Consider the following 14,619-nt stretch of genomic DNA (forward strand, 5'->3'; position numbering starts at 1 on the left):
AAATGTTTCTAGGTTTTTTCGGGTTTTCACTAATCAAAATATGTTAAAACAAAATCTGATAAAAAAAATCTTAATATTATAAAAAAATATGTTTAAGCAAATAGATAAATTTCACTATTATAGGCAATGTTTGGATTCGGACATAACTAGGCATCTGCAGAAGCATAATAGGTACAGAAAATGCAATCTAATTAAAAATTTCAATAAATCTCCTCCACAGTTGAATACGTAGATATTGTAATGATTCAGTTTCTTTCCTGCTTGACCAAGGTGACGTTTCTTTTCCCACGCTCCATAATTAGAATCCAGACAGCAGTATCAGCAATGGCGACGCCCTACCGCAGTGTAAGTGCTTCCAGAAGTGCCAGGTGGTCAACCCCTTTAAAGTAAGGACATCTGGGCAATTAGTGCGAGTACAGATAAGAGACCCCACCTGTATTGTATTTGAAACAAATGTAAACCTGCATTCAGGTAAATCTAAAAATTTAAATCCATTCAAAAACCTCGCGCAAGCAGTCAATGGGAAAGTTGAGCAGTTGAACACCCTTCACCCCTATCCCTCACTACATCTTGAGGAAGAAGTTGAACCAGAAAAGAAAAAGGAGAGCTCCGGATTCGCCAGCTTACTACACCCTCCCCCACACGCCGCTTACGAGACGATTCTGACTGCTCGACGTTAAATCATACATATACCCTGAGAAAATCCAGTCCATGTCACTTTAGTTAAAGCCAGGGTCCCGTCAACATCGCAAAATTGGAGGTAGCCCATCTCGGGCGGGAACTCCGTCAACCGTAGTCATCTTTGAAGAGAAAAAAGAATCGTGCAGAAGGAGTCTGAGAGCGGTGTGAGACGAAAATTCCACCCGAGATGATTCGGTGGATCTCCAGAGCTACTCCTGTGTTTGCTAGAACGCTAAGAGTCGGCTAGCTGTTTCCTTGGGAGGTTTCCCCGAAAGTATTCGAGGAACTATCCTTGTTGTGTCGAATAAGAATACTAATCACTCATTTAACCTAGATGATGAACTGTAATTTTATGTAAATAAAGATGTAAATAAAGAATTTGATCATAACGCTACCTTTTATTGGATCGAGACGTTACAATATCGTCTAAATCAGCGATCATTTTGCTTCTGTTTATTATAGGTGTTCAAATAGATTAATGAACAAAAACAATAAGACTTAAAGCAATTCTAATCAAATTAATTCTGAAACAATAATGAAATTAGACATACGGTGCTTTATTTATGTGAATTTTTCCAACAGAAATGAGTTACATTAACATATATGCTTTATACAAAAGTTATCTTTCAATGTGAAAAAAACACTTGAAAATCCAGCTGATGATCGGCAGCTGCATCGTAATCGGTTTTCTCTCAGATCATGAAGTTTAATCTTTGAATACATGGTAGAAAAATAATCGAATTTATGATAATACTTTCATCAAATATATATGAAGTAACTTTAAAATCATTCCAATAATTTATCCAAAAAACGTTTTAATTCCTCCTTTTGTAGAAATGAAACCTCAGAAGATTTTTCTCCTTTTAAAAATAATTTGCAAAAATACTTAGTAAAGCATTTAAGTAAGCTCAAAAGTTAAGCATTTACAAATAATTCTCATGATGCTGGCAAGGAAATTTTTTTTGAACATCTGCCCGAGGAAGCATACACAAATGACTCGCCTCTCTTTAGACTTTATCGATGTGCCATCATTATGACATCGACTGTATTTCAGATTTATAATTGCTAAATACAAAACAGATCTTTGGTGAAATGTGTAAATTTTCCAGAGCTATCAATCCAGTTAAGCCTAGTTTGTAAAATGTAATAAATATGCTTTTACTGGAATATAAGTTTATAATTGAAAATTGTTAAACATATGAAATCCACAAAAATTTCAATGCTATTGAATAACTTCCTTTATTTAGAATATACTGCAAACGTACAAGTACTTCTATTTTTAGAGTAATAAAAACAATCACGTTAAATTTCTGAATGTATTTTCAACCATTTATAATTTTATGAAGTTACAAAATTGATTTTTGAAAAAAATTTATTCCAAATGAAAGATGAGTATTACTTTTGAAAAATTATAAAACTAGTTTACTCAAAAACAGACAAATGAAAAATCAATTTTTTGAAGTTTAATGAAGCTATTTAATATTTCATGCCTTTTGGTTTTAATTTCCTTTTCAATCATTTCTGCTTCAAGATAGAATACAAATATGCAATTAATTAAATACATGTATATATATCGTTTTATATGATAAATGCAATGAAGATTTTATATATAATCGACAAAATTGAAACAATTTAAAAGAATGATTAATAAAGAACTATCATCTTTGATTCTAAAAATCTGAATATTTATCTAGAGATTATTTAATGGACGAAGTTTTTGCGAAATATACTAAATAATTAACGAAGAAAATTCTCGCCGAATTTTAAACAATTTGAAGATTTATTATATAACTCTTTATAATTAAAATGCTTTCAGGCCTACACTACAACGTGATTATCATTCGTTTTTCGATCTTTATTACTAGCTTTTGTATCAAACCACGTAAATAAAAAATGAAAATTGCATTTGAACATAAATACTGTTTATTGTTGGGAAAATATTGTAATATAACATTTTCATAAAACTATGCCATTCATCTCCATGAGCAGAAATAAGTTTATGCTGTTTCCTTGAGTTGCAATGAGAGTTTTCATACTAATTATACTTCGATGTAAATACTAATTATACTTCGATACTATTCATATTAATTATACTTCGATACTATTCATATTAATTATACTTCGATACTATTCATATTAATTATACTTCGATGTTCCGCATATTTTTTAAATTACTTTTTAATGGAAATTGTTTAATTCACCGATTAATTTATAGACCTTGTGTTTCTACCATTCGACATAGAAGATATTTATCTTTAAGTGGAGAAAGAAAATATATTACGAATCTAGAATGTTTAATCATAAATTGAAGAAAACTCATTCACAGATTTTTTACCCTTCCTTATTTTAAAGCAATTCATTCCATCATCCACTAATAAATGCTATTAGATACATAGAATTTTCTTATTATTCACATTAAAATAATAGGACAAAAGGATTAAAATCGGCTAATTTTTTTTCTCAATTACACGTCGCTTTTCGGTCAGTTCATTTGTGGATTTCCGATTAAGTACTAAGAAACTTCCTACTGTAATTGGGCTGAAAGGAGTCACAGATAGTTCGATTAAAATAAAATACTACCAATCTAATTGATAAAGGGAAAGTATTTTTTAAAGAAATTCTATAAATGGTAAAATATTAAGATAGTATTAACACTTTGTCAATTATAATTGATCAGGTCTTTTTCATTATGTTCATTCACACAGTTATTCTAGTATATACACACCAAGCATCTGTTTTGATAATTTTTATGCAAATTTGGATGCCAGTCGTAATTTATAAAATAAATAAATAACTATATTTTTTATATAAAAATTAATAAAATAAAAAAGCAACCAAAATTAAATTATTAATATATTGCGTTAAAAAATATGTCAAGATAAATAGATTAATTTATTAATAGAGAGACCTGATAATGAGAAAAATGCATAAATCCACTACTGGGTAAATTGTCATTTTTATCTAGGCATTCATTGTTCCAGATTATGTAACATGTTAAAAATATCGGTATGCTAATTTAAAAATGTCTCCCTTCTGTCCTAGAATCTAGAGACTTTTCGAAACTGGGACACAAACTAATCAGTGTGTATAGATTATGCTATCAACGATCGAAAACTTACGCAAGTGCTTGAGAAAAAGAAGTTATCTGATTTTTCTCAGCAAACTCTGTCAAATGGTTGGCTGCCTCTTCTTGTAAGGTTCCGTTAAAACTGTTCTTCTGTAAAATAACAAATGCTGGTATAAAAAAAAGGGAAAATACTATAAAAACAAGAGAGAGAAATAAACATTGAAAATAACGGAAGAAGTGCAACGTCGCGCCTGATAATGTCAAAGCTTAAACAAATAATACACTTACCCTCTTAGTTTCCGCCGCAGATGACTCCATTTCTTTTTTCAGGAGCTGATAATAAATTTCGATGACTTCGCTCAGGCTCTGCAGCTGAATGCTGTCATATTCTTCACCGTCCTGAAAGAAAAAAAAAAAGACGAAATTCATATGCATTCAAAAGCGCGCCAGTGAGCGAGAAATAATTTAAACAGACGATCATAAATAAACAAGATGGAAAGTTTTCTAAACGTAGCAAACGATTTTTGTCCGATTCGAATGCAAAACAAGCAGCCTGAATTCTTAAGTGCAGTCAGTTCATATTGTTTCTGGTTTCATCTTTTACATAAGCAACTACAGAAGACCAAATTGAAACGAATTCCATACTGTTTTATGTTTATTTTCAACCTAATGAACTGTAATGTTTATTTTTAATTTTACTATGCTTGTTCAACACATTAATAATATTATCTTAGTCACGTCAATCAACTTACATGAACTACATCTTATCATAACTAAATAAAAATTTATTTTTATAGTAATTTATATTTGCACTGTATAAATAGAGTTTCTAATTGGTGAGCTAAGCTTGCAAAATGGAGGAATAAATTGGCTGAAAAATCAATGCAGTCCTTGAAATTGGGAATTGCGTCAAAGTTTTAATTTAGGATGCCTTCCAAAAATGGAGATTTGTTGAGTACAGCAACCATTTGAGATATGAATCACATTTTTCGTATGGAATATAAATTGGTGAAATAGTAAGTGATTGGGGCTGGGAAACTGTCAAACTTTTTTCTTTTAATGAACATTCGATGGTGTAATATTGTTTTTTATATCTCATGAAAATGGGGATTGGTAAAGGTCAGGTGACAATTAATAACATATCTTGAAGTAATACGCTTTCCTATAAGATAAAAATTGGAGAAATTTTACCAAATGGTTGGGGCTGCAAGTCAGGCTCGTTAGCTTTTCTGGTTACTTTAAACATGTAGATGAACTATCATTTAAAATAGCTATATTAGTATGAAGTATTTTAATATAATCTTAAAAAGTTAGCATTTTTTTTTCTTGATGTTAATCTTCGACTCCTTTGAATTGCTTGTAATGGATGATTTTGCTTTTGTTTATTTCATAGATTCTCATTATTGCCATAAAACTTTAAAAATTGCGATTTATTCTTAAGTCCAAGTGGAAGTTCTATGTTAAATCAACTATCACAACGGAAATTGTTGGGTGAAAAGGGTAACTGAACGAACGTTCAAGTCGAGATAAATCGCCGGAAGGCAAATTTATTTTCTATGCGCTATTTTTATCAAGCCGACAACGCAGCTAAGAAAAATCGATCGTTGCTAATGTTATAGTGGCATTTCTGAGAATAATAAACATCATTTAAAAGTCAATATTAACCCTAATTACTTCAAAAATTACATTTAGGTCAAAATAGATATGCCAAAAAAATCCTAAATTTCCGACGAATCAAAATAATTAGTTATTAAAATATTCGCCGTCATATTTTAAGGCATTTTTACATTTTCGTGGTAAACATCGGGTCAATCTAATAATCATAAATGAATTTGTTTTTTAAGATGTACGTACACACTTAAAACTTCAAAAATTGTTCAAAATATCGAATATTTTTTATTGCTTCAAACTGTTCTCTGATCCTTTAGCTTTCTAACGATACCTAGTTGTAAATATTCGGAATATTTCTCGATTTATAATTATTTTTGTTGAGGTACTTTCACAAAAAACACTAGTTTCGGTTTTTTTAAAACTCATTTTATGAAGAATGATATTTTTCCACTATGTTGCTTCATTCAAACAATCATATTAACCAAATACAATTATTTATATATCAAAATAATCTCTATGAAACAGTGGATGTTTTGTGCCTTAATCAATGTTATATTTATATAAATAAATTTTTAATAGCTTTTTAAAAGTTAAAATGACAGAGAAAATCACGCCTTTTCTATTCATCGTTGATGAAAAAATTGTTTAAAAAACTATGCATTTTTATAACTTGATTGAGGCAGACAACATAAAGATTGATATTAGACATAATTTCCAACTAGAATTGTGTGTCTGCACCAATTAGAATTTAAGATATCATGTTTCAAAAAATATGCTAATTAGCTCATTAAATATTATTTAATTAATTAATAATTAGCGTAATATGATTTTTTCTCACTGAAATGAGTTTAAACATATATTAATGACCTAATGTGAAAGAACAAGATTTTTAAAGTCAAAATTAAAAAAAGAAAATCTTTTAGTGTATACGCACACCTTAAATGACCATTCAAATTATCTTCATACTTTAAAATGTCATTCTTTTAAATGAGCTGAAATCATTTACTATATTCAGGTTTTCTTAAACAGTCCGTTATTTGCAACACTTCACAGCTGATAATAATCGAGACATCAAATGGTGCAATCAACTGAAGGCTAATAATTCATTTCTGTGAACAAAATTTTAAAATACTCGATTGCAAAATCAATTCAATTTCTGTAAATAAATTATGAATTCACCGTGGTAATGAAAGCGCTAGAAAACAACATTGGATAAGGAATGAAAATAAGGAAGTGAAAATAAGAATGCATTTGAATTTTTAAGTATTACTAATGTTATCGAACCATCCCAATATTTTTAGAGTTTTCAAAAATAATTCGATAGTTTTCGCAGGATTCAAAATATGGTTAAAAAAATTAATATTAAAGGCCACAAGCTACCGATGAAAATAAACAGGATATGAGTCAAACATTTATTTCTCTACTTGTGATACGTGCGATAAAGCAAGATGTCAAGTTTCCTGTTATGTTAGTTATTTTTATACATGGTAATCTGAATAATAATAACATTTAATCACTTTAATAGAATGCTTAGTCATATATGGATCAGATAAATTTTAAATATTTATTGTTAATTCTTGATATTTAATTCTTTTATTGAAGATATTATTAGCCTATGATATGAGTAAATTGCAAATAATTTTTATGAAATTAAAAGTAATTTTTTAGAAATGATACTCTTATACCAAAAAATTATACTAACTCCTAAAATGTTGGATAACAAAACCAGAAAATAGGATTTATAAATTATCACTTCTTAACCCACTCATATTATCTTTTTTGTACCAAATATTTAACTAAATTTTGTATCATTCTTTTAAAATCATTAAAAATTTATACAACAAATTAGCTTTCTACTGCTTTTAAAAATAATTTGGGTCAGTCTGTAATTTTTCGAGAAACAACAAGATATTAAATTTCCGTATTACTATGATCGTTATAAATCTTTTATATTAAAATATATCTTAACATACTTTTCAATATATGACATGATATACAGTAACTTAAACGCTTGCTATAAAAATTTTGTTACATTAACATTTTACTTAGAAACTTTGAAATATAACATGTTTAATGAAGTTTTTGTGATAATTATTTAAATATTTATTTTTTATAAGAAAAAGACATAGAAATATTTTCATATTGAAAAACGCTGAATACATCAGCTAGTTAATAAATAAATAATTATTCATAAAATTACTAAACGTAAAACTTTAACCCAAAATAAATCCTCAACATTTAAATCAGAAATGTGTTGAACTTGAACCAAAACTCAATATTTTCTGCAAAGGGCAGCAAATTACCAATAATAATTTCATTGCTTCATATTGATGTAAGTATTTTGAAATTCATTTACGTTACGCTGAAGGAAATGTAAATGAATTTCAAAAACTTTATCAATGTGAAGCAATGAAATTATTTTGAATATTGGAGATAAATGTTAGTGTACTATAAAGAAACTGAAAAGGAAAAAGAGTAATCATTTTCCTTCCTGGTTTTTATGTCCCACATTTAAGATACTATAAACAATATTAGAAAACAAAGATAGACAAAGTGAAGTGATTAGACGCAATCTATAAATTGCATAAGTTGTTTCTACTTGTTCACATTTATTTAATTCGTTTTAAATAGAAAATATAAACGTTGAAACTGTAATTATTATTTGAAAATTCTCCTCCAACTCCCTCAGTTCAAATTCTTTATACCAAATTTGTAGATTTCTATCCAACCTTGAATAAAATTAATGCACAGGAAATTTGTCTAGTTGTTTGAGTACTGGTGAACACGATAAGTACAAAATATAAAGATCTAAATAGAAAACAATTTGGCACAGAGATTTAGTATCTGAATCTTTTGAATGAAATCCATTAATGAGTTGGCCGTTTGTAGGTCTGCATTTCGCATGCATATGAAAGCAGTAACATAAAAAGACAACAACTTAAATTAACGAAATTTTATATCTTGTTACTAAAATTGCAATTCTGTGTCAAAATTTGGGTTCAATACATCAGGCAAAGGGCATACAAAATGCATATTTGTTTCATTGTACTATTGTATTATTAAACACAAAATGCAGATGTGAGGGGCTCTGAAAAGAAAAAGCAATAATATGAGCAATCGTAGAGTTCACAGCTTTGCCGAGGATATACAATTTTATGAGGAGTAAGGCCTTTATTAGAGGCCTTTGTTAGAGAATATGAAAAAATGGTTTTCGGGACATGACTTCAAGTAGTTAATAACTCAAATTGCTATCTATAATATATTTCAAAATGTAATAGAAATAAATTTCCAGAATTCATCAATATCATTTATGAATATGAACTAAACTATTTTTAATATTTAATCAATAAAATGTTCCAGCTTCATGTCTTTCACAGAAATGTTAAATGTTCTTTGTAAGGTTGTCAGCATTTTTGTTGTTGAAGTATATGTATGATATTTGTAGCATATTAATGAGAAATAATGAGTTCAGTTTATTTGAGTTTTATGACACAAAAGCTATCTTTGGCTAAGCTGTATCACACTCATGGAATCGAATATTTGTATTAATTTATAATAAAATCGAAACACGGAATATGTCTATAAAATCCAAATGACTAGAAGTATAAAAATGTGAATCAGGAAAAAACGCAACAATGAAACAGAAATTAGAAATGGAATTTATTAGAGATGCTTCGAACTATTTAAAAATTTTACATCAGCAATATAAGCCTAATTTTTCATATTATTTATTAATTTATTGTAATTGAATTATAAGGAACCATCCATTTTAAACAGCTTTTTTTCGGCAACATAACTCATGTTTTGATCTGCAAATCTATGATTTAAAAGTTAGGATTTAACATGTCATTATATGACGTATTCCAATAAGAAATTAAGATCGACTTCGGGTAATTTCACGAAACCCGATTTAGGATATTTATTGATTTATAATTTTCAGGCTTACACACATGCAAAAAAAAATTCGTTTGCAGATGTAAATCATAAGATGACAAAACGTGATTTTTAATTTTAGAAACCTCCCTTACAAACATTTTTTTAAATTGACAACATATTTCGAAACATAATATTTCTGTAATATCATAAATTCTGCTTCTATGACCAAAATTTTTTTTTCCATCCACATGTAATTGAAGTGTATCTAAAACTTATGAATGGATATATTTGAAAGTATTGTTATTGCCTAAAAATTTGCATTTATGAAAAAGCTGAATTTAAAGACGAAAATCGAAAAAACAAACAATAGACAAAGAAACTTTTTTTTTCTATGACATGGAGTTTCCTTGCCAGTATGTCATTTTCCATTCATAAAATAGAAAGCGACTTTAATATTTTAACATAAATATTTATTTTTTAATATTATTAATAATATTTTTGATGTATTAAAGGTTTATCCTTAATGTTTTAAGATAAACATTTAATACATTAACATTTAATTTTTGATATTCAAAAATTTATGCAATATTTAAATATCCACATCGAGTGTCATCTGAATATTTAGTAGAACTGAAATAAACAGTTTTTCATGTTCATGGTATTGATAAGTAAAAGCACAGTTGTGCAAATGCTTACAGTGGTAATACAAATTGCGCAATAAAATAATACATTCAATTGATCGAAAAAAATTTCAAAATCTTAATTGCCCTCTAGAGCATCTTATAAGACTACCATTCTTTCTCCACTCCGGTACCAACATTTGCGAAACCTTTCCCGAAAGACTTCAAACTTCTAAAATAAGGATATCCAAGCTTTTGTTATTGTTGCAATCAAATCAATGATTGTAAATGCCAAATTTTGTAATAAAAAAATTCATATGATAATTCGGTAATTGACCTTAAAAACACATTTTACTAGCTTGTGTAGTGTCGTTTAGAACTCACCGAGTCCGAAAAAAATACATTTTTAGAAATATGATCCAATGCATATCTAGGTGAGCATAATAATTCACGAACATAACAAGTAAAAGAAATTTGGTCGTGTACTATTTGACCACCAAGCGGATAAAATTTTAACCATGTAAAGCAAAACTGAATTAGACATTGGATTGGATCAATGGGATGCGACACTTTCCCAGCACTTTTCCGTTGTTTTCTTCACTGACTAAGAAGCTAAACACAAAACACACACATTTATTTAAAAAATTAACATGAATATATGGGGGCTTGTTTGTTTGAATGCTTCCAGCAATAATTTGAGAAATTATGTATTGTTCGGTTCAATATTCTAAGACTACCCCTTTTCGACGATTCTATTTCACTAAGGGGTGAGAAGCGGAAGGATGTTCACATTTCAGGAATTCTTCCTCATTATTTGCCTTGATTTTCCTCCTAATAGATACTTTTTCGTTCATTTTTCAAGTGTATGTGAGAGTCATTTCTGACCGCATTATTTTAATTCGAAATTGCGTATCGATTGCGTTTATGGCTAATTCAAGCGCTGGTTCAAATTTTGCTAATTATTTCATGTAATATATTTAAAATAATAATTTTTAAGTTAAAACATTATTATTATTAATGTTTTTTAAAAATATTAAATTATATATTTAAAAATACCATATATTTTCAAAATAATATTTTTAAGACGTTCCATATTTACAGCAACTTCTTAAATGAAAAAAAAATTAAAATAGAACATACTCTCGATTATCTGCTTTTGTTATAAACGATGGATTATCCAAAATATAGTCAAAAAATTCATTAGCATAAAAAAAGAAGGATTTGAACATAAAAAAAATCCCTATTTTGTAAAATAGTAAATTACCAAATTTTAAGTATAGAAATCTTCCATTTATTCATCATAATTTCAAATGTATGCCTCTTACAGTAAATAAAAATCGCTCTGAAATATCTTTTTCCTACAGTATTGCGAATTATCTGCAATGCTTATACCTCATAAGACCACGAGTAATCCGAGTTTACTTTATTGTTCAATGTAAACATCTCCTCTTATCTTTTCTCTGACTTCCTATTTTGAAGAATTAAACCCACTCTAACGCATGCGCAAAAGCGCGGAAGGTTTTAGAATACGTAGGAAAACAATATACACTTTTATTTTTACCTTGTACTCTCACGCTCTTTGGCGCTCCGCCGGTTTGATAGTAATTACAATAAAACGCTTATGCTATTGTAATTGTAATAAAAAGAACTATTTTTCAATAGTATGGGATGAACAAAAAAAAACATCTTGTTAATTATATTAACATCATTGAATAAATTGTTTTTTAATGCTGAATAGATTTTTAAATATTATTCATTTAGAATAATATTATTCAAAATTTCCTTCAGAAAGCAAGAAAATTACGAAATGAAAAACAAGCAACAAGCCATGCGAGGAAAAGGATGTTCATTAGATATATTAAGGGATGCTACCACAGAATTTTGAGCATTTAACACCTAAAGAGTAAAAAAATAATAATTGTCAAGTAACCGATTTCTCAGAGATACCATTAAATATTAAAAAATATGAAATTTGTTTCATCTATATTAATTTTAAGAGAATATATTTAACAATTTTCTATATGTTAATTATATAATGTACATTTTATAATAATCTGTTGGTAAATTCCATTTTTGCAAAACCCAACTTAAACAATGTAGTTTAAATTATATATACTTGAAAAAAAAAGACTGCATATAAACACATAATAAATATTCAAGAATAAGAAAAAGCACATTATAATGATAATGTTAATTTCATATTCTGAATAGTATAAATTCTATTTGAACAAGAAATTCAGAAATAGAGCACATGCTGTTTTTTTATTTAAAAAATTATTTAAACTAAAAATATTATAAGAAAAACCTCCAGAAAAGTTTGCATTCGCTTAAAAATTTGTAAAAATTAATTGTTATTGATTCTAAATTAAAATTAAGTAGTTGGTTGGATAATCCTTATTTCTCAAACCCATACGCATACTTTTTCTGGCAAATGCAGTTGAATTTTCGAAGAATTGCTGAAAATCACTTTGCATTTACTGTTTGTTTGAATAACTCGAATCTGGGCTTTCAAACGGATGTTGCATTTCACAGAATACTTTACATTTTCCCGGAAGTTCGAATGCTATTTTGATATCTGGCTCATTAAAATAAAAAAGAGGAACAATGTATTTAATAGCAGCAATTGATATCACATATTATTGCTCACATTAAACAGAAATTAATATCATGCCTGCGTTAAAATGATTTTTCGATACGAAAGGCAATGATATTTAGAATGAAGCTTCATATCGCTGATTCTTTCAAATAATATAAAATAAAGAATAGAAAATTCTGTTTGGTTAATTCCTTCTATTATTTCGTGCATAAAGATGCTTACAAATGCCTTAAAGTAAATGCAATACGATCTTAATTATTAGAAATGCATTAAAAAGTATTCGAATTAGATAATAAAATTTAATTGCATAATATTTATAAAATATTTTATTTTTATTTATCAATATTATTTTGCTTTTATTTCCATTTATTTTATCGAAAAGTTAAAAAAAAAACTTACAATGGAAATACAATCAAAAATATTAAAGAAGTCAATTTTTAAATTTCGAAAAAATTGGATAGTAGAAATTCATTTAAGTATCTTTAGGTACTGTAAACTGGGAAAACTTTGCTTTCCAAACTAACAAAGTATAAAAATAATCCAAATTCATCATAAACCCCTTTTTACTTTAACTCGCTAATTTTACATTCTATGGAAGTATGAAGTTTAAGTAAACATGCATTTGTTTAAAAGATAAACAATTACCCTGGAAAAAAAAACAATTTTGTCAGCCGAGTTAAAACCAGTCGAAACCCATCAAAATATAAGAAAATATTTTTTAAACTAGACACATTAATTAGACATTAATATTGACTCGTTACGTATAAAAAATTCAATATTTAAAATTCATAAACATCATAACTTAAAAATTTGTAACATTTGAAAAGTAAATTTCATAGGTTTTCGTTATAAGAAGGTTCAATTATGTACTCAATATGTTGCATGTACAGTAAAATTTCATTATGCACATCTGGAAAATGAAACTTTTTGCTTCTGTCATTCGTATGAAAATATGATAATACCTAAAACTATTTCCAAACAAACACTTTTGTTTACCAACAAAATACTTAATCTTTTTCTTCAAGAATTAACCACTATGAATATTCAAAGCTTTTGTTTTGAAGAACCATGCCATCAATTTCCCGGATCACACTGACCTTCAACATTTCATCATGTTTGTCTGATAAAGCTGAAAGAAAAAGCTTAACCAAATCATGTTATAACTATTCATCTGATTGTGCATCCATTTACAAACCCTTACCCCCATTTCATTTGATTTAGAAGCACTTAAAGCGAATTGGTCTTTTCCCTTCAACAGTAAAATTGTGGATTCTGTCTTCCAAAAGAATATAAAAAATCTTTCACGATAAGCATCATTACCCAATCTACACAAGTAAGAGACATACGAGGGTCTCATCTTTCTCATGACAGCTCAATAAAGCCTGGTGTCTTCGAATGGAGACACCTGACTTTTTTTTTCTCGATTTTTTCAGACATATTATATCTTTCCAATGATTTTCTAATAGTCTTTACCTTATAAACCATGAAAAACAGCAAATTGCAATATATTATAATCTCAATTTTAATACTTGTGGCTTCCCAACTTGGTCTTAATGTGTCTATGTATCTGAAATATTTAAACACGAAAAACATTCGATTTGAAAATGATACAAAAACTTGAAACGAAAATAAAATTCTAGATTTACAAAGTTATGCCATTTTTACCTAAAATTCTAGATTTACAAAGTTATGCCATTTTTACCTAAAATTCTAGATTTACAAAGTTATGCCATTTTTACCTAAAATTCTAGATTTACAAAGTTATGCCATTTTTACCTAAATTTCTCCTGAAACTTCTCCAAGTTATATTATTAAACCAAAATATTATGCATCAAATATCAGTTATATACTGACTGTTATTGTATGTATTCAAAATGTATTGTATGTATTGATTGTATTCAAAAACAAATTGTTATTTGTATTTGAATGAAGGGCTGTTCGAATAATTTAAGTTGACTATTGAAAACACTTATTCGACAAATTAAGAACAAAAGCGCCGATATAACCGTGCAAAAAGACTATCTATGCGAAAGGTTAAAGTGTAAAAGGCCAAAAATCTTTTGTATGCGATGAAATCATTGACACCTTAATTGCTTAGTTCCAGAAATTAATAGGGGATCAAATAATGCTTTTCAAAAACAAAGTTGTTCCCCCTTGGAGCAGTTGTC

The 14,619-nt window shown here is 28.0% G+C and overlaps 1 protein-coding gene across 1 annotated transcript in view; it reads right to left on the reverse strand.

Moving 5' to 3' along the window:
- The window catches only part of LOC129962486 (uncharacterized), a 78,825-nt gene that overhangs the window by 35,170 nt on the left and 29,036 nt on the right, over positions 1–14,619 (reverse strand). Inside the window, exons 2-3 of the mRNA XM_056076222.1 lie at positions 4,037–4,147; positions 3,801–3,898 (exon numbers count right to left, since the gene is read on the reverse strand). Of these exons, the coding sequence (XP_055932197.1) occupies positions 3,801–3,898; positions 4,037–4,066 (128 nt within the window). The 5' untranslated portion in view covers positions 4,067–4,147. The remainder of the gene's footprint in view (positions 1–3,800; positions 3,899–4,036; positions 4,148–14,619) is intronic.

This window comes from Argiope bruennichi, chromosome 3, assembly GCF_947563725.1.
Source record: "Argiope bruennichi chromosome 3, qqArgBrue1.1, whole genome shotgun sequence".
NCBI lineage: Eukaryota > Metazoa > Arthropoda > Arachnida > Araneae > Araneidae > Argiope > Argiope bruennichi.